The 21,403-nt window shown below is 39.4% G+C and overlaps 1 protein-coding gene across 3 annotated transcripts in view; it reads right to left on the bottom strand.

Moving 5' to 3' along the window:
• Positions 1 to 3,876: 3,876 nt before the first annotated feature.
• Positions 3,877 to 21,403, bottom strand: part of Gab3 (GRB2-associated binding protein 3) — a 72,159-nt gene continuing 54,632 nt past the window's right edge. For 2 of the 3 annotated variants that reach the window (XM_013509986.1, XM_013509988.1), the window contains exons 9-11: positions 9,759 to 9,875; positions 8,424 to 8,543; positions 3,877 to 4,234 (exon numbers count right to left, since the gene is read on the bottom strand). In XM_013509986.1, the coding sequence (XP_013365440.1) occupies positions 8,427 to 8,543; positions 9,759 to 9,875 (234 nt within the window). In that variant the 3' untranslated portion in view covers positions 3,877 to 4,234; positions 8,424 to 8,426. The remainder of the gene's footprint in view (positions 4,235 to 8,423; positions 8,544 to 9,758; positions 9,876 to 21,403) is intronic. The other variant, XM_013509987.1, reaches the window with a different exon arrangement.

Raw genomic sequence — 21,403 nt, 5'->3', positions numbered from 1 at the left:
CAGGTCTCGGCACCTCCCCAGGCCCTCCTTCTGGCCGGGACTGCCTGGTGGTTCTGAAGGCCCCTGCTAACCGTGCCACCCCAAGAGGCCTCTCCACCCTCAGTCTTTCGCCTACAGGGCGAGGGCAACAGACCCCATCCTGCTAGCTGCTTGGGCACAAGCCCTGCAGTTACCCTTTGCTCCTCCCTCTTGTGACCCATATCCAGTTTCTCAGCAAATTATGTTCTCTCTAAACCATCCAGAATCCAATCAAATGCTACTGCTTCTGCTGCCATTCTGCTCCAAGCCACAATCATCTCAGCTCATGGCTGACTCCCTCGTGTCCTTTAGTTCTGCTTAGTTTTCATCTCACTCTACTCCATGCAGTTCCTCCCCCAGACCAATGTGTGGCCAATCCCACTCTGTGCTTTTTCTCTCTATCACACCGATCTCTTTCCAGAGTACAGTATAATATAGCAACTTGTTTGTTTTCTGTTTCTTATCTCACCTGTCCTCTGTTCGTGCTCTGGTAAATATTAGGACATAACAAACTACTCCCAAACTTAAAGGCTTACTCAACCATCACTTTGCATGTATGCATTGAATCTGGATAGTTACTGGGGGTAAGCCTCATGTCTGTTCCACAAGGCCTCTTCTCAAGAAACTGCACCAACGGCTGGAAGAATGGGGTGGAGGAACCTGAGGAGTCTTAATCACACAAGGTTGGTTTTGGGCTGGCTTCCAGCCAGAACCACTCATCAGAGTCTGAAGGCAGTGCCTTGGTTCTTTTCCACATGGCTCTTGCTTCCTCACCACATGATGCCTGGGTATCCAGTGGAAGCTGTATCACCTCGTTTGACCTAGTCTCAAAAGTCAGTGTTCCCTTCTGCTCTGTGCCATTGGCCAAAGAAGCCACTGCCCAGTGCTACCTAGTTTCTAGAATGGGGTATGTAGGCACTGTCTCTTACTGGAGAGTGAATAGATTCTGAAAAGCAAGCAGGACAGTGTGCTAAAATTGGGTTTCCCCAAAACCCTAATTGCAAGAGTTGGCAGGGAAAGAGAAGTTTCCAAATGAGGGCGCAACCTCAGAGGGAGGGAAGATTCAACCAGGTCCTACAGGAGAACTCTAGAATGTAATTCCTACTCCAAGTGTGTCCCAGCATGAGGTAGAGGCGCTAGGATTTAGTAATGTTGCATTCTCCAAGGGGAGTTGGGGAGTCAATTCTGTTCTTGCAGGTAAAGCAGCCCCAGGATCCTGAGGAGCTCTCCTGCCCAAGAGCATCCTAAGAGCCTGTGCTCTCAGCAGCAGGAGCACATTGAGGCTGTGAAGGGGGCTCAGAGAACTGGAGTGGTACATCAACAGTGCCCACTGCATCCTGCCCGGAAGGAAGCTTCTTAATCAAGGACATCTCACACACTCACGTATCTGCAGTGCCCACCTGGAGTGTCAGTTCCCCACAGGTGATCACTAAACCTTGCTGAACTGAATGTCATCATCATCAAAGGAAATTTTTATTTTCTTGCTTCTGCTTTTTGTGCCTTGCTGCTGGAGGTCTTCTATATCTAAGATGATAAAAGTTTTCCTGTAGCCTCTAATACTTTTTATAGTCATTTTTCTTACATTACTTTATAATGCCCCTGGAGTTTTTTCCTTTGTGGAAATAGGCTTGGTAAAATATAATTTATATGCAGGGAATGTACAAATATGAAACATGGATATGTATACACCCATGTGGTCACCACCCAAATTGAGATCGAGAACTTCATAACTCTAGAGAATGTTCTCTTGTGCCTTTCCAAACAAGCACAGTCTCCCCAATAGAGGTACCTGCTACTCTGATTTTTGTCATGAGTGTATGCAAATGAATCCAAAGTCTCTGATTTGAGAACAAAGTATTGAAGTAACTTGAAATTGGAAGACAGACCCAAATCAGCCCGGTTGTGTTCTTTTACATGAAGCCGAACAAAGCTTAAAACGAATTAGGTTGGGACCACAAAACAAAGAGCAAAACAAGAGGGGTGACCAGAAGCCAAATGGGTCTGGTAAAGCTGACGGAGCAGGGGAAGCTTATTGCTCCCCCTTCCCCACTGACCCGGGATGGGGTCTGTGCGTGGTGGCAGAGTGGGGGCAAGGGTCGCTTCTGTCCGTGACCCAGCACCCTGCCGTGGAGAGGCCACCCCATCCCGGTGGCTCTGCAGTGGCCCCTCGGTCACAAATGAAAGTGCCCTCCCACGTCAGGGTCTGAGTCTGGGCTCTGCTTCCTGTCTACACTGGGCAGAGCTTAAACCTATACCACGCTCTGTTGTATAAAATAAGAACCAAATGAAGATAATGAAGTGACAAAAGGGAATGAAATTTAACACGAAGGGGAAAAGGACAAGTGGGAATCTGGAACCTCAAAGACATGAGTAACAGGGCTAGATCATTCGGAGCTGGGTGTTGAAAGATCCTGTGGCTTAGGTTTTGAGATCTCTGCTTCTCAGGCCAGTCCTCTGGGCTAACTTGCTCTTCTTTGGACCTGTGGATTTGTCTGCAGTGTGTGTATCAAGGAAAAGCGTTCATTGTCAGTGCCGGGGACGAGGAATTTAATGTGGCTTGTCTTAGTGCTTCTCAGCACCAGAATAACCCTGGATCTATTTTCTTTCTATGACCTTAGCCTGTTTCCTCCAAACTCAAGCCTGACACCCACCCCTGCTCTGGTTTTACCCACCTTGCTTCATGACATAGAGATGCCACTGACCCAGAGGCAAAGAGGCAGGGAGAGAGGGGAGAGGCAGATCTAGGGCTACTGGTTTTCTGTTACTAGTGTATGTTTATGATGTGTAATAGTTAAAATTTAAGAATTGGTGCATTGTATATATCATATCTTGATCATTCAATGCCTTTTTCCCTCTCTCCTCCCCTTTCCCTCAACCCCCTTCCCTACCTCCAAAAAGTCTGCCTTCCGTTTCATACCATCTCTCCTTTGTTTCACTCTTTATTTATATTTTGGGTTTCTTATATTTAAAAAACTATGCAATATTTAACTTTCCATGTCTGGCTTATTTCATTTCACATGGTCTCAAGATTCATCTGTTTTCCTGCAAATGCCATGATTTCATTCTTTTTTATGGCTCAAAGACCTGGATATAAAACCAGAAACACTGAATCTGCTGGAAGATAAAACAGGTAAAACACTTGATGTCACAGGCAGAAGCACTAATATCAAGAATCAGCCCATGGGACTACATCAAACTAAAAAGCTTCCGCACAACAAAGGATACAATCAACACAGTGAAGCAACAACCTACAGAATGGGAAAATATTTTTCCATCTTTTCTGATAGAGGACTAATATGTAGAATATATAAAGAATTTAAAAAATGAACCTCACCACCCCCAAAACAAAGAGCTATTGCTCCTTCATGTTAATAATGATGAAAGTTATGTTATTCCTGGTATCAAGGTGAGTAGTTGATTTTACTGCCGATTATCAAAGCTAGTTAATTACTGAACAATGAAAAAAGATGCCCAACGTGGTTTGGCTGAGCAGAAGCAGTACCAGTTACAAGCACTGTTCAAATGTAGCAAAATAATACTCGTAGGTCATCACACATATGTCCAATGATTTGTTGTACTTTTCTTTTTCTTTTTTTTCTTTCTTTTTTAAATTTGTTTTTGTTTTTGTGAGACAGGGTCTCGCTGTGTACTTCAGGCTGGCCTTGACTCGCTTATGTAGCCCAGGCTAGCCTTGAACTCGAGGCAATCCTCCTGCCTCAGCCTCATGAGCCACCATGCCCAGCAATTTGTTGTACTTGAAAGCAGTAATTAAGCCTATTTTGAAATACTCAGCTTTCTAAATGTGTCATTCATTATATCAGATGTCATCACTGAAATAAAAGAGAACTTAAGCAATGATTCATTCTTAAAAGACTTATTAATGCCAAAAGTGAAACAATGAAAGCACAGTGAATGTGAAAAATCAGTGTAACTGTGGGTACAGAGATTATATGAATGGAGGCTGAGGAAATCATTAAGAGGAGAAAGGCAGGCCCGACGGGAGTCCTCAGCCTGGTCTTGGGTGCAGTAATGCAGCTGATCCATGCTCCAGGGTAAAGTGGCCCAAACAACACCACCAACAGGATTGCTTTGTGCCTTCATAGCTGGATTGTATGCTGGACCAGAGGGCTCCACCCTTTCAAGGAAATCTTAGAAGCATCCCGGGCTGGTGACCTTCCCGACTTGAAAGCTTGAGAGCCTTCTCCTCTGTCCTGCACTGGAAATAAAACAAAAAGGATCTACAGAAAACAAGGCAGGGCTAATGCTGCATTGCCCTGTTGTTCCAGTAATTCTTAAATCTTTCAGGAAAGTGTCCACTGCACAGACATGGTAGAGACATGCCATGTGCCCATGACACTGAATGGTCTCTGCTGTCATTTCTGACCAAACATCAAGCTCTTGTTCAGAAATGCAGCCTTGTCTTACATACACATCACTTGTCTCCACCAGAAAGCAATTTGGCTGCCATCACGGTGCCTTTCTCAGGGTCCTATGTTGCTATTGGCTCAAAAACTACCTGTACTTTGTTTCCCTGAACTGTTGTCCTTTTGTGTAGCCATCTTTCAGTAGTTTTAGCAAAGCAAGACATAAATGCTTTACACCCTGGAAATGAAGGGTGATGTCATCTGTTAAAAATAATTTATTCTGGGGTGAAAGAGGAAAGGACAGTAGGGAAAGGGGGAAAATGCAAGTCAGTTATACTATCAGTGTCTCTTAGATCATTACAAAGATTTGTGCTAATATCAATTGGAGAAATTTTTATGCCCCTATCTTGTACCCTGAGCTACTACTTTAAAGATAACAGCATGTAATGTATTAACTATTGTTAGTCTCCTATTATTTTGTTATAAAATTTTGTTTCATCTTTTTATTCTGAGTCCTATCACCATCTATTAATATAGAGAGTGCCTATTCAGAGCATCCTATTTTTAATTAATCACAACCAAGCAGGTCACATGAGCTCACATGTATATTGCTTCATGCCACAAATACATTCTCGGAAATGTTTTGCAGAAAGGGAAGTCTTTCATTTTTTCTTTTTTTCCAATTGAATGACATTTCAATACGGATGTAATTTCAGTGGTAGCTTTTAATCTGGTGTGGCTCATGATCCTTGGAGCTACAACTTTGCTGCACTAGCTGCTGCAGTGCAGAAAATGCAGTGCAGAGATTGAAAGGGCAATGTCCCACACAGGGACATTACCATTCATGGTAACTAGCACTCTGCAGCCCTGGTTTTTTGCCTGAGATTCTGCAACTCTTGGTCACTCACCTGGGGAAGAAGGTAGCTCCCCACAGGCTCAAGCCTATGTGTGCTGACGTGGAGCTGGCCCTGCAGTGGGAGAGCAGGGCACCCTCTCCTTGCTCTGTCCAGTTTCACCAAAGGCCCTGAACTCAGCTTAAAGTATTTGGCAATTATCTTCTACTTTGCCGCACAAAGAAAATGATGTCCCCAAAACCTGCTGCTTCGAAAGTCAAAGAGACTTCCTGTATGGTCTGAAACACCAAGACCTTGGTATTCACTTACCTTTGGGGCAGTTTGATCCTGAAGCCCTAGAGCGAAGCCTACAACTACCCAACTACACTGACTGTCAGAGAGCTGTTTATTGGATCCATCCTCACATATAAGACACAGTCCTGGTCAGAACGGTGTGTTAGTATGTGTTTAGTCATTCAAATATGTATTCTGGCTCTAAGTGCTCAGGAGAATTACAAAGGGGTATTAAATAAAACTCCATGCCCAACTGAGACCTTCATTCTGGGTCTCCTGGGTCGCAATCCCCCCATTACAAAGTGGGAATGTTTGTACTCTCAGGACCTAGTTATTTCTCAAACACAAGGGAAAAATTAGCTGGGAAGCCTGAGAGTGGAATTCATTGTCAGTGTTTTTTCTGGTCATCTCTCCCTATCATTTTCATCCACAATTGTATAGCCACATATGACATATCCTTCCAGAGGTAGTAAAACTCCTTCTGCCAGCATTAGTTAGCTCACAGACAGAAAAATACCTTAACTGCATAGGAGACTATGTAGTCCAGCATGGATTTAAGACTGGTTATCAAGGGGGCCCGGGACATTCTCTGCCTTCTCCCTCTGGCCAGACTGTCATCTCCATGGAGGAGCCCCGGGTAATCATGATTATAGAGGAAAAAGAAAATAGCCTGTTGCTGGACACTGGTGCTAGTCTCTTGGTCCTTCTTTTCAATCCTGGCCTTCCTTCCAGCCATCACACCTCAGTGAAAGGAGTCACTGGTGAGGAGGTAATATGCTATTTTTGACAACCCTTAGCCTGTAACTACTTGTTAGATCTTTCTTGGGTATCTCTGTCTTCCTGAGAAACCACTTTGAAGATACCACCATGTATTACAGCAGCCATTGATATTTTCCTATAATCTGTCCATAGCTCTGTAATGTTTCTATTGTTCCTATGCTATTTTGTAAATGGATGTATGTTTATTACTGTGTGTTTCCTACAACAACCATTGAGAATAGTCAATGATTATTCAATTGGTCACTCATGTGTAGCTCTATTTATTTTCTTTAGAAACCACTTTGAAGATACCAAAGTATAGGACAACAACCATTGATAATCTTCTTTTGTCTGTAACTCACTATTATTTGTCTATTTGTTTTCCTGAGAAAATATCTTGTAGATAACAATATGTAAAACAACAACCATTGATAATTTCCTACCACTTTGTCTGTACTTCGGTAAGCCCTCCTCTTACTATGTTATCCTTCTTTTATTCTTTAAAATTAAAAAAAAAGACTGGAGGCATTGTAACTCCTGATGTTAAAGCTGCAGTTAAATATTGTACAAAGAAACCCTCCTTGGGGGGTTTACCTTCCAAGTGCATACCTTCCAAGTATCAAATCACCTGCTCAGATTCCTATGACCAGGACCAGAGATGATGGCTAGATTTACCCAATTGACTGATTTTGCCGAATCTTAAGAAGCAGTGTGAAAGAGTGGAATGAACTTGCAACCGGTAGCCTGGACAACTCTTAAGTTTGACTCTGTGTCTCAGCTCTATGAGTGATCTTGGGCAATTTGTTCCCTTCTCTGGCTCTCAGTTTTCTCTTCATCACAGGAGAAGCTCAGTCACTGCCATCCTAGCTTTTGGGAAGAGATGATATTGTGGAGTTCCTTGCAATACCCAATGGGTCAATGTCTGCTCAGGTTGACTTGTGAAAGCAGAAGTCTGCTAACTCTGAGGAGCCAGAACATCTTGAATACAGGATGTCATGTCAACAGGAGCAGAGATGGGCCTTAAGGGAAAAACAAGGGAGCTCCCTAGGGAACAATCAGATAAAAATCAATTATTCAGCCGAACAGTCACCATGCTTTGCTACCTGCCTTGGTAACCTAAAACAAACATCTGCACTCAGCAGAACTGTATGCCTTTGTTGTTCCTCAATAAAACTGGGGGTTTGAGTCAGTTAGGGCTACATTTTGGTAGGACCCCCTGACCTTCCTCAAAGAAATTCTCTGTCTCTCACAATGTCACTTGTCTGTCAGGGTTTGCTGGCCCGAATCTGGCATGATACGATGTATGTGAAAGCATGTTAGGAAAAGCCCAATAGCAACAGAATAGGCAGCATAAACACAATGTCATTAAAGCCACTAGAGTCATCTGGTATGCTCATCATGGAGCTAGAATCTATTGCCCACCAGGTGCATTGTATCTCTTTGGCAACAAAAATGGTGGTCTGATAGAGTCTTTGGAGTACAAAGTGTAGATTCTTCCACCATCACTAGGCTTGAGCTTCTCAACTGCACCTTCAAGGGCTGTGACAAGATGTTCTCCATGGATTCCTTTGCTAGGACAGTTTATAACCCCAATTAAAGCACAAGAGACAGGACAGAATTTCAGGTATTGGGGGCAAATGATGCTATTCTGGTGGTACCACTACTGACTCCAATGTTTACTCCAAATACTCTACTTGAGAGATTTTAACAGGTTGTTTAGAAAAATGGTCTCCCAAGTCTTGTTTTTATTGTTCTTATCCTGCCTGGATGAATGGCATTTTTTTTACATCTCCGTCTGTGGCTGTGGAACCCTCCATCTCTCCCTTTTTGTGATTGTGGAGCCAATTGCAAGAATCCTTGAGGCTGGAGATATGAACCTGTGCCAAAGGCTTCAGAGGTGGGGCTGGGAGGGCAGGGACTGGACTTCCTCAGATCCTTCTCTAGGAAGAAACTGCCCCTTCTTCTCTCCATTCAATGCATAAAGGGGTCCTCTGTCCTAAGGGTTCTTGCCTAAACCATGGAAATGACACATTCTTGATTTTAACCTGTGTTGATCATCGGGGATTTTAGTGAAAACAAAACAAAACAAAATGAAACAAACAACCCTGCAAATTGAGCCCCAGGCTTCCACATTTCACACTGCCAAAGCCCTTACCTCTCACACTTTGGATTGCCTCTCATCTGTCCACTCCTGCTTAGTGCTCTGAAGAGCCTGGGTCTTCTGCTCGTCCACTTGGACATAGTCTACTCTTTGCTCTTCTGAAAGGAGAAGTTTCTGAAGTGGGAGCAGAAAAAGGCTTTCATTACATCCAATTTAAAAATTTAGTAAATGCTTGCATTGTGGTAGACTACATTGTCATTAATTATTTACTATCCCTTTCTCCCTGCAGAAACATGTGTGAGTGAGTGAGTGTGTGTGAGTGTGTGTGTGTGTGTGTGTGTGTGTGTGTGTGTGTGTGTGTGTGTGTGAATGTTAAAAAGAAAATAAGTGTCCTGGGATTCTATGATCTCCTTTTTCCCCTACCAGGAGCACTGGACTGAAGATGCACTTCTCATGAGAAACAACTGACCTCTGTTATAGTGAGCAGCTGAGATTTGGAGTTGTTTGTCTTGAGGGTACAGTCTACTGAAACTGATTAATGTTCCTCTGGACTTGTTATTCCCGCCCTTCTGACCACCTTATCTTGAGTCTCAGTAAAGAAGTAGGAGTTAATTCAACAAAATAGGAGGGAAATCTTCCAGAGGCATTTCTACACAGTACCCCACCCCCACAAATGCATGAACAGAATCAGACTATACTTTCTATTTTGTGAGCTGCTTTTTTTTCCCACCAAACAATACATTGTTAGACAGTTTGGGTTATGACTGTCCCTTGCTCAAAATTGTCATCTAAGCACTTACCATTCATTCACTTATTCATCCCATGCCTACATTGCAAAGTCTGTGATATTTGTTAAAGGCTAGGATCACATGAGTATTAATTCAATCAACCCTCACATGGCCCTTGATTAGATGTTATTATTTATAATCCCTACCTTACAGATGAAAATACTACCAAAATGAGTTGAAAATGCCCAACCTGGCATTCAAGGGGTTCTACTCCAACTTGGAGCTCCTTTTACCACTCCATAAAGTCTAGCCAGACTAGGCTGTAAGCTAGTCTTTAAACAGGACTTTCCCATGCCTGAAGAGCCTGGTGCCCACCTTCATCACCATCTGAAAAATTTTCTATTACCTTTTTGGGTCCAAATTTTGAAGTGTTAATATAATATCTATCTACACACATGCATCCAAAGAACATACTCTAAAGGAAATACATCAGGATCTCATTCATTCTGAGAGGCAGGATTAGGGCTGATTTTAATACTGTTCATGATACAGGTCTGTATTTCTAAGGACTCCTGAAGAGGATACACATGGGTTGATAATCAGAAAAGTCTAAGCAGAAATGAAATCACCTGGAAATTCTCAGGCACAAAATCCTTCCTACCTGCTGTGTGGGGACTGGTGATGCTGAATTGAAGTCTAGGGCCAAATAATCCAGGCTGAATTTCTTTGTCCAGGGAAAAGCACCACTGTTCAGGGAGTTGGCTGCCCGATACTCCTCCTAGGATCAAACATCACAGGACTCTGCTTAATCATATCTATCCAAAAAGGTGAACAAATCTCAATACAGAAATACAAGAAACATGAAAAAAATAAGGCAATTTGACTCAAATATTTATTACTTCCATAGTAATTGGTTACAATGACATCAAAGTGGATGAAATACCAAATAATTCAAAAGAATGATTCTGAAAATGATCAACAAACTCAAAGAAGACACAAAGAATGGAAGAAAGGTAATACAAGATATAAAAGAACATTATCAATAAAGAATTAGAGATTCTGGAAACAAACAGAAATCTTGGAAATAAGAAGTTCAATAAGCCAAATACAAAATTCCATAGAAAACCCCACCAGCAGGCATGAACAAACACAAGACAAATGCTCAGGGTATAAAGATAAAGCCAAGACTTCAGGTTGCACACTAGTCTGGGTGACCATTACCCAGCAGCCGGGGGGAACATGAACTGGCTCCCCATGCCCCATGGTTATTGCAAGGCACACATTAGTCTGGGTCACCATCAGCCAGCCATCCAGAGAACTTGGACTGATGCAGACATTGTGAGTTGCACCTGAGATCAGGGAGTCATTACCCAGCCACCAGGGGAACACGGACTGGTGTGCCGTGCCTCGAGGTTATTGCGGGTCACACATTAGTGTGGGTCACCATTACCCAGCCACTGGGGGAACTCACACTGGTGGCCCACGCCCCGTGGTTATTGCAGGATGTACATTAGTCTGGGTCGCTATCAGCCAGCCATCTGGGAACTTGGACCAACATGCTGCACTCTGTGGACATCGTGAGTCGTGCCTGAGTTCAGGGTGCCATTACCCTGTCATCGGGGGAACTTGGACTAGTGCCCTGCATTCCACGGACATTGTGGATCATGTCTGAATCTCTGGAAGCCCAGGGAGCCCTTAATCATCTGCCTGGGGAACTTACACAGGTGTTCCAAGTCCCACTGACATTATCAGTTGTGCTCGAGGCCCTGAAGAGACAGATACACCCCATCAGCTGCCTGAGACCCTGATCCAGCACCACACATTCCACACACACTGTGGGTCAGCCTAAGGCCCAGGGGTCCTCAGACAACTGCCTGGGGACCCTGTCTCAAAGGCCAGCACTCTGTTGCCACTGGGGTACTCATCTGAGCTGGGCATTCCAGAAACTGCCTGGGGATCTTGGACCTGGTGGGACACCTCCTGCTGCCATTGTGGGGCAATCCTGACAGCCAGGGAATCTAAGGGCCCTAGAGACCTTCTGGTGAGCTTCCCAGAGAGGGTAAGTCCCAGCACTTCACCTCCGACATCCACAATGACAAGACGAAGGACCAAAATGCAAACTCAGAACTCCACCCCAACCAGAACAAGTCCAGGAGCTATCAGAAGAACTCAGAAGTCACACACCTGAAATCTCTGAAATGATCACAACTGAAGTAAAGAAACAATTCCATAAAGGCCATAGAAGAAATCAGATCAGAAATAACCTCTCAGTTAAAAAATGAAATGACAACAATAATGAAAGAATTGCTCACTACATCTAAAGAGGACATATATGAAAATAGACAAGCATCGGAGCTGGGGATTTAGCTCAGCGGCACAGAGCCTGCCTTGCAAGCGCAACATTGTGAGTTCAATTCCTGGTACCGGAAAAAAACAAAAAACAAAAAAACAAAAAAAATAAAAAAATAAAAGAAATTTAAAAAAAAAGGAAAATAGACAAGCATAGAAAAATAATAGAAATGTTAACTGAACAATATAGGAAAGAACTAGAATGCATGAAACAAATTCATACAGATATCCAGGAAATCAAAACCTCCATTGAAAGCTGGCAAAACCACTTGAATGAAACCAAAGATAGACTTTCAGATCTTGAAGACAGCATTGCAGCTAATGATCGTGAAAGGAAAGATCTCTTAAAAAATACAACCAGGAAATAACAATTCAATAGTTACAAGGTGATGCAAAGAGAAACAATGTAAGACTGATAGGCATCAATGAAACAGCAGGAGTCAACAGAAATGACATAAGAAGACTATTTGCAGAACTAATAGCATAAAATTTCCCAAGTATGGAAAAAGAATCTGCCATACAGAGGTAAGTGAGGCATATAGAACTCCAACAAGCCATAACCAAAATAAAACTACACCCAGACATGTAATAATCAGGATCCCAGAAATCCAGCAGAAGGATAGAATATTAAAAACTGTTAGCGAAAAGAAACAGATCACCTATAAAGGAAAGCCCATCAGAATCACATCAGATTTCTCAACACAAGGGGCTGGGGACTTAGCTCAGTGGCACAGCACTTGCCTGGCAAGCGCAAGGTCATGAGTTCAATTCCTGGTACTGGAAAAAAAACAAAAGACAAAACAAAACAAAACAAAACAAAACAAAAACAGATTTCTCAACACAAATCATCAAATCAAGAAGAGCTTGGAGTGAAGTATTTCAGGTTCTAAAACAAAACAACTTCCAACCTAGACTGTTGGATCCTGCAAAACTATCCTTCAAATTTAATGGAGAAATAAAATACTTCCATGACAAAGAACAACTGAAAAACTGCATGAGCACCAAACCAACCCTACAAAGCGTACTAAAAGATGTTCTAGAAAGAAACAAAAATGACTGCAATTTCAAAAAAAAAAACCAATAGAAAAGAACCACCTAGCAGAGAAAGCAATTAAACAGAGAGTAAAAGTAGCAAGTAAATAACATGACAAAGAAAAGCCAACACATAACAGTTATAACCATTAATGTAAACAGCCTCAATTCACCAATCAAAAGAAGCAGACTGGCAGAGTGGATCAAGAAACAAAATCCAACAATGTGCTTTATACAAGAACACATTTAACTCAAAAGGAAATTCATAGACTGAAAGTCAAAGTTTGGAAAACAATTCTCCATGTGACAGGAACCCAGAAAAAAGCAGGGGTAGATATCCTGATTGCAGACAATGTTCACTTCAAACCAAGAGCAATCAAAAGACATACAGAAGGTCACTACATACTTGTTAGGGGGAAACATCAAGAGGAAGAGATAACAATCATAAATACGTATGCACCCAATACAGGAGCACCCAAATATATAAGACAAACTGTAATAGACATGAAAGCTATTAACGCTATTGTAATGGGGGAACTTAATACCCCATTGACACAAAGAGAAAGGTTAAATGGACCAAAAAATCAGCAAAGAAATAGCAGAACTGAACAAAACTTATGAACAAATGGACTTAGTAGATGATTACAAAGTGTTTCACCCCACAACATCAGAATACACATTCTTCTCAGCTGCACATGGGACATTCTCTAAAATACAACACATACTAGCCCACAGAATGTGCTCAACTAAATGCAAAGGAATTGAAATTATCCCATGCATACTATCTGACCACAGTGCAATGAAATGGGAAATTAATGACAAAAGGAACCACAAATCTGCATAAACACATGGATGTTAAATAACAGCCTCCTGAACAACTAATGGGTCACAGATGAAGTTAAAGAAGAAATTAAACAGTATCTAAACAAATGAAAATGTAAATACAATTTACCAGAATCTGTGAGATGCAATGAAAGCAGTCCACGGAGAGAAGTTTATAGTGGTAAACTCATACATGAGGAAAACAGAATGAGAATGAATAAATAGCCTAATGCTGCACCTCAAACTTATAGAAAAAGAACAAGTCAAGCCCAAAGCCCAAAGAAGAGAGGAAATTATAAAGATCAGGGCAGAAATTAGTGCAATTGAGACAAAGAAAACACTACAGAGAATTAATGAATGAAAGAGTTGGTTCTTTGAAAGAATAAATATAATTCATAAACCCCTAGCCAACCTTATAAAAAAAAGGAAAGAAAAAACTCAAATTTATGCCATAAGGAATGAAAAGGGTAAAATCCTATAGAAATTCAAAAGATCATCAATACATACTTTGAAAATCTTTACTCCCATAGGATGGAAAATACAGAAGAAATGGACAGATTCCTAGATAAGTATGAATTACCAAAGTTGAATCAAGAAGAAATAAAAATCCTGAATAACCCAATATAAATTATTGAAATTGAAAATGTGATTAAAAACCTACCAACAAAGAGAAGCCCAGATCTGATGGATTCACAGCTGAATTCTACAAGAAATTCAGAGAAGATTTAATGCCAATTCTTCTCAAACTCTTCAACAAAATTGAAAAGGAAGCAGTTCTCCCTAAGTAATTTCCAGAGGCAAGTATTATACTGATACCCAAACCAGAGAAAGACCCAAGAAAGAGAACTACAGGCCAATCTCCCTAATGAAGATAAATGCAAAGATACTCAATAAAATATTAGCAAATAGAATTCAGCAAATCATCAAGAAGATTATATACCATGACCAAGTGTGATTCATCCCAGGGATGCAGGGATGGTTCAACAAACATGAATCAATTAATGTAACACAACACATTAACATAGCCAAAGACAAAAACCACATATGATCACCTCAATAGAAGTAGAAAAAGCTTTTGACAAAGTCCAGTTCATTCATGATAAAAACCCTACAGAAAATAGGTATAGATGGTCTGTATCTCAATCTGATCAAAGCCATCTATGATAAACTAACAGCCAACATCACACTAAATGGACAGAAACTGAACGCTTTCTCTTGAAAACCAGGAACAAGACAAGGATGCCCACTGTCACCACTCCTATTCAACATAGTTCTGGAAACATTAGCTAGAGCAATTAGACAAGAGAGAGATATAAAAGCATAAGGATAGGAAAGGAAGAAGTGAAATTATCATTATTCGCAGATAACATGATACTCTGCATGGAAGACCCCAAAAACTCCACCAAAAGACTTCTAGAATTAATCAACAGATTCAGTAGCACAGCTGGATACAAAGTCAATACTCAAAAATCAATAGCATTTCTATACGCTAACAACAAACACACTGAGAGAGAAATTAAGGAAACCATACCTTTCAAAATAGCATCCAAAAATTGAAATACTTAGGAATCAATCTAATAAAAGAAATGAAACATCTTTACAGTGAAAACTACTGTACTCTGAAAAAGGAGATTGAAGAAGATTTCATAAAGTGAAAAGATATTCCTTGCTCATGGATAGGAAGAACCAACATTGTGAAAATGGCCATACTACCAAAATTGTTGTACAGATTCAATGCAATTCCCATTCAACTACCATTAGCATACCTCACAGATCTAGAGAAAACATTCCTTAAATTCATCTGGAACCAGAAGAGACCCAGAATAGCAAAAGCAATCCTGGGCAACAATGACAAGTTAGGTGGAATCACAATCCCTGACCTGAAATTATACTACAAAACTACTGTAATAAAATCAACATGGTACTGGCTAAAAAACAGACCAGAAGATCAATGGAACAGACTGGAAGACACAGACACAGACACAGACACACACACAGACACAACCACAAATACACTCAGCCACGTAATCTTTGACAAAGGAGCAAAAAAACTCACTGGAACGATAGCCTCTTTCACAAATGGTGCTGGAAAAACTGGCTCACCACATCCTGAAGACTGAATCTAGACCCATGTCTATCACCATGCACCAAACTCAAATCAAAATGGATCAAATATTTAAATATTAAAACAGAAACACTAAATCTACTGGAAGAGAAAGTAGGTAAAAATCTTGAAGACATAGGGGTAGGCACAGAGTTCATGAATAAAACCAAACTGCATGGGAAATACTTCAAAGAATCAACAACTGGGATCGCATCTTACTGAAAAGTTTTTGCACATCTAGAGAAATCACCAACAGAGTAAAAAGAAAACGCACAAATTGGGAAAAAATTTTAGCTGACTATTCCTCAGACAAAGGACTTCTACCTAGAACATATAAAGAACTAGAAAAAATCATCCCCCCAAATGTGAAGACCCAATCCAAAAATGGGCATCTGAGATAAATACACACTTCTCAGATGAAGAAATACAAATGGCAAATAAATACATGAGAAAATGTTCAACATCATTGGTCACTTGAGAAATGCAAATTAGAACAAGACTGAGATTCCATCTCACCCCAGAAAGAATGGCTATCATCAAGAAATCAACCAATAACAAATGCTGTAGAGGCTGTGGGGAAAAAGAAACCCTTCTCCCCTGTTGGTGGGAGTGTAGACTGGTGCAACCCCTGTGGAAATCAGTCTGGAGATTCCTCGGGAAACTAGGACTAGAGGTCCCATTCAGTCCAGCTATTTCCCTTCCGGGTATTTTTCCAGAAGAACTACAAACATCATACCACAGCGATATATGTGCCTCCATGTTTATAGCTGCTCCATTTGTAATAGCTAAATCGTGGAAGCAACGCAAATGCCCATCAACTGAGGAATGGATAAAAAAGACGTGGTATTTTTACATAATGGAATATTATTCAGCTATAGAGAAACATAAACTCGAGGCTTTCATAGGTAAATGGATGCAACTAGAGTCCATACTCATAAGTGAAATAAACCAGACCCACGTGTATAAATACTGTATTGTCTCAGTAGTGTAAGAACCTGAAAGAGTGAATGAAATCTGAAAGGTATAATAGATGTTGTGAAAGGGAGAGAAACTGCTCAAAGGGAGGGAACAACTGGGATGAGGGAAAAGAGAAAAAGAAAGAAGGGAAACACACAGGATAACTGAGAGAGTCATACTAATGACTTCTATTGCTTTATTGAAAGGAACAGTTAATGTTTAATTGTTTGATCAATCTCACATGCCTATATTTGTTTGAGTAATCAATTTGAAGATAACAATATGTGATACAATAACTACTGTTAGTTTCCTATCACCTTGTCTGAAACTCTGTACTGCTTCTATTGTTTGGGTGTTGTTTTGTTCAAGTCTGTTTGTTTGTTAACGTGTTTTTGTTCTTTATCTTTAAAAATAAAAAATAAATATAAATCCAGTGTATTACTACACTTAGATAACAATAAAGAAAAAATAAGAAATTATGAGAAAAACATGTGACACCTCAGGCATGTATTTAAAAAGGCAAATTTAAAAGTCACTGCAATAAAAGAGGGGCTCAAAATACGGACTAATACATAGAAAATCTATTCAGTGAAATAACAACAGAAAATTCCAAAATCTTGACAATGATATGGATAACCAAGTACAGAAAGCATTCACAACTGCAAAGAGGCACACCACAGTTAAAATATCAAGAGCACAGACAGCACAGAGAAAAGAAATGACACTGAAAGCTGCAAAAAATGCCAAATCACTTATAAAGAGAAACCAATCCAAATAACAGCAGATTTTGATGTAGAAAGAGGGTTGGAATAGGTTTCAAGTTTTGAGAGAAACTAACTGCCAACCTAAATTACTATATCCAGCAAAGCTATCTTCAGAATTGGTGGATAAATATATTCCAAGATAAGGAGAAACTAAAAGAACTCATGGCCACTAAATCAGCATTACAGAAGATACATAAAAGAATGCTACACACTAATAAATGGCTATTAGGAAATAATTAAACATTAAAAACAGTAACAAACAGCAGGAATTAGTACATGCCTTTCAATAACAACTCCAAGGATAAATGGTCTTAATTATCTTATTAAAAGACACAGTGGCATATTGAATTAAAAAACTAGACTGAACCCTTTGCTGCATGCAAGAAACACCTCTCACCTACATATGCATATACTGTACCTACTGAAAAGTGGGAGGATTCCATGTAAATGGTCTCCGAAAGTTCCAGGAGTAGCTGTACTTACATTCAACAAAGCAGACTCCAAGCCAAAATTAGAAGAAACAAAGAATGCCACTACATATTTGTCAAATAAACTATCCACTGAGAATATATAATAACTGTAAATATATGTGGGCAGGACTTCAGTGAACCCAATTTCATAAAACAACCACAATTTAACATAAATGGACACACAGACTCCAACACAATAATAATGGATGACTTTAATACTCCACTCTCATCAATAGATAGGTCATCCAGACACACACCCCAAAAAATCAACAAAGAAATGACAGGGTTAAACTACACCATAGATCCAAATGGACTTAACAGACATCTATACAACATTCCATCCAGCAACTGCAGAATATATATTCTTTTCAGTAGCTCATGGAACTTTCTATAAAGTAGACCATATTTTAGGCCATAAAGGAAGTCTTACCAAGTACAAAAAAATATTTACTTGCACCTTATCGGATCATAATGGAATGAAGACAGAATTCAATAGCAAGACAAAGTGTAGGAACTATGTAAATGCAGAGAGATTGAACAATGTATTTTTGAATGATCAGTGGGTCATTGAAGAAATCAGGGGTGAAATATTTTTTAAAATCCTAGCATCAAATGATAATGGAAACATGAAATATCAGAATTGTGGGATACAGCAAAGGCAGTTCAAAGACAGAAGTGTATAGCTATTAACAGCCTACTTTTAAAATGTGAGAGATCTCAAGGTATTATACAAACAGGAACAAATCAAATACAAAAGTTATAAAAAGAAAGAAATAATAATGATCAGGGCTGAAAATAATGAAACAGAGACTAAAAGAACAGTACAAAGAATCAATAAAACAGTTGGCTCTTTGAAAAGATAAACAAGACTGATAAACCCTTTGCCAAACTATTCAACAGAAAAAGAGATGCCCCAAATTAATAAGAGCTATAAAGTGGTATTACAGTATATACACCACTGAAGTCCAGAGGATTATTAGGAACTACTTTGAAAATTTGTATCCTAATGAATTGGAAAACCTAGAAGAAACAGGTGAATTTTTAGGCACATATGACTTACCAAAATTGAAGCAAGAAGATGTGAAAAACCTAAACAGGTTAATAACAAGCAAGGAGATTGAAACGTCAATGAAAAGTCTCCAAACAAAGAAAAGCCCAGTACCAGAAGGATTTACTGTGATATTATACCAAACCATTAAACAAGAATGAACATAAATGTTCCTCAAATGATTCCATGAAATATAAAGGGAAAGAAAGTGTCCAAATTCAGTCTATTTGTAGTATCACCCTAATAACAGTATCACACTGATAACAAAACTGGAGAGAAAGAGAGACAGACAGACAGAGAGAAAGAAAAAGAGGGAAAAGAAAGCAAAGGAAGGAAAAAAAGAAGAAAACTGCAGTCCAAGATCCTTGATGAACATAAATGCAAAAATCTATAAAGTTCTTACAAACAACATACTGAAAAGACCATACATCATGTTCAAGTTGATTCATTCCAGAAGTACAACAGTGATTGAACATATGCAAATCAATAAACATAATACACCACATATATAGAATCAAGGCTAAAAATCATATGATCCTCTCAATTGATGCAGAAAAGGCTCTCAACAAAATTCAACAACCATTCATGATAAATGCTCTGATGAAACTAGGTTGATACTACTTTGCCACCATGAATGTAATCATTAGTTACTGAAAATATACACTAATAAAAATGCTAAAAAAGAAACTAGTTGGAAGGATCATACTTCGTTATAATAAAGGCTATATATGAGAAGTTCATAGCCAAAATCATACTGAATGGGGAAAAACTGAAAGCTTTTCCTCTAAAATTAGGAACGAGACCAGTCTATTCTCCTATTCAAGTACTTGGAATTTTAGCAGGGCAACTAGGCAAAAGAAAGCAATAAAAGGATGCAAACAGGGGCTGGGGATTTAGCTCAGCGGCAAAGTGCTTGCCTGGCAAGCGCAAGGTCGTGAGTTCGATTCCTGGTACCGGAAGAAAAGACAAAAAAAGGGGCTGGGGATTTAGCTCAGCGGCAAAAGCGCCTGCCTGGCAAGCACAAGGTCATGAGTTCGGTTCCCGGTACCGGAGAAAAACCAAAAAAAATAAAAAAATAAAAAAGACAAAAAAAAAAAATAAATAAAGGATGCAAACAGAAAATAAGTCAAATTATCCCTATCTGCAGGTACAAATCTTTACTTTGAAGAAACTAAAAATTCTGCCAGAAGACTTTAAATCAACAAATGCAGCAAATAGCAAGGTGAGATCAACACCAATAATCAACACCAATCAATGAACCATCTGAGAAACAAATTAGGAAAAAAGTTCCATTCACAATTACCTCAAACATAAGTCCTTAGGAATAAATAAGCCTAATCAAAGAGATAAAATATTTCTATAGTGAAACTTACAGAACACTAGAGAAGGAAATTGAAGAGAACACCAAGAGATGCAAAGACCCCTCCATGTTCATGGATCAGCCAAATTAATAGTGTTGAATGGAGGTATTACCAAAAGCAATCTATAGATTTAATGAAATCCCCTTTAAAAGGCCAACAACATTTTTCACATAAGTAGGAAAAATTATCCTAAAATTCATAAGGAAGCTGAAGTGACCCAAAATACCAAAGTAATCTTGAGGGGAAAAAAGCAGTGAATATCACAATACTCTATTTCAAATTACATTACAAAGCCACAGTAATAAAAACAGCATGTCACTGGCACAAAAATAGACACATAGACCAAAGGAATAGAATAGAGAACACAGAAACCCACACAACTACAACCATCTGATTCTGGCCAAAAGTATGCCTTGGAGAAAAGACAGTGTCTAGCAAATGGTGCCAGGAAAACTGGATGTCCACATATAGAAGATTGAAACTAGACCCTTACCTCTCACCCTGTACAAAAATCAACTCAAAATAGATCCAAAGCCAATATATAAGATCTGAAACTTTTAAACCACTAGAAGAAAACACAGGGAAACACTTGAACTCATAGACACAGGCAAAAACTTCTTGAACAGGACTATACTAGCAAGAATTAACAAAGGTGACTATATCAAATTAACAATCTTCTGCACACTAAACGAAACATTCAAAGGTCAAGAGATAGCTTACAGAATTGTAGAAAATCTTTGCAAGCTATTCTCACAGAGAATTAATACTTGGAATATATAAAGAACTCAAAAACACTTAACACCAATATATCAAATAGCCATGAAACCAGCCCTGGGTTCAATTCTCACTCCTAGAAGAAAAAAAAATCCCCAAAAGAAATTAAAGCAATAATTTTGTTTACAATAACATAAAAAAGAATAAAATACTTAAGAATCAATTTAATGAAAGAGACAAAGACTTGTATACTGAAAATTATAAGATATCCCTGAAAGAAAGCAAAGGACATAAATAAATAGAAAGATATCAATGTTCATTGATTGGAAGACAATATTGTTAAGATGACAATATTACCCAAAACAATTTGCAGATTCAAAATATTCCCTATCAGGGGCCGGATGTATAGCTCAGCAGCACAAGTGCCTGCCTAGCAGGAGCAAAGTCCTGAGTTTGATTCCTGGTAATAAAAAAATATCATCAAAATATTCCCTGTCAGAATGTAAATGGGATTTTCTTGCAGAAATAAGAAAACTATCCTAAAATTCACGGAGGATTTTAAAGGACTCTGAGTAACCAAGTTTTAATCTTGAAAAAGAAAAACATAGTTGAATGTTTCATACTTTCTGATTTCAAAACTTAGTACAAAGCAACAGTAACAAAAACAGTATGATACTGCTATAAG

Source organism: Chinchilla lanigera, unplaced genomic scaffold (genome assembly GCF_000276665.1).
Source record: "Chinchilla lanigera isolate Chin_1 unplaced genomic scaffold, ChiLan1.0 scaffold00193, whole genome shotgun sequence".
Lineage (NCBI taxonomy): Eukaryota > Metazoa > Chordata > Mammalia > Rodentia > Chinchillidae > Chinchilla > Chinchilla lanigera.
The sequence above is the reverse complement of the archived record's forward strand: the minus strand, read 5'-3'. Positions and strand labels throughout refer to the sequence as shown.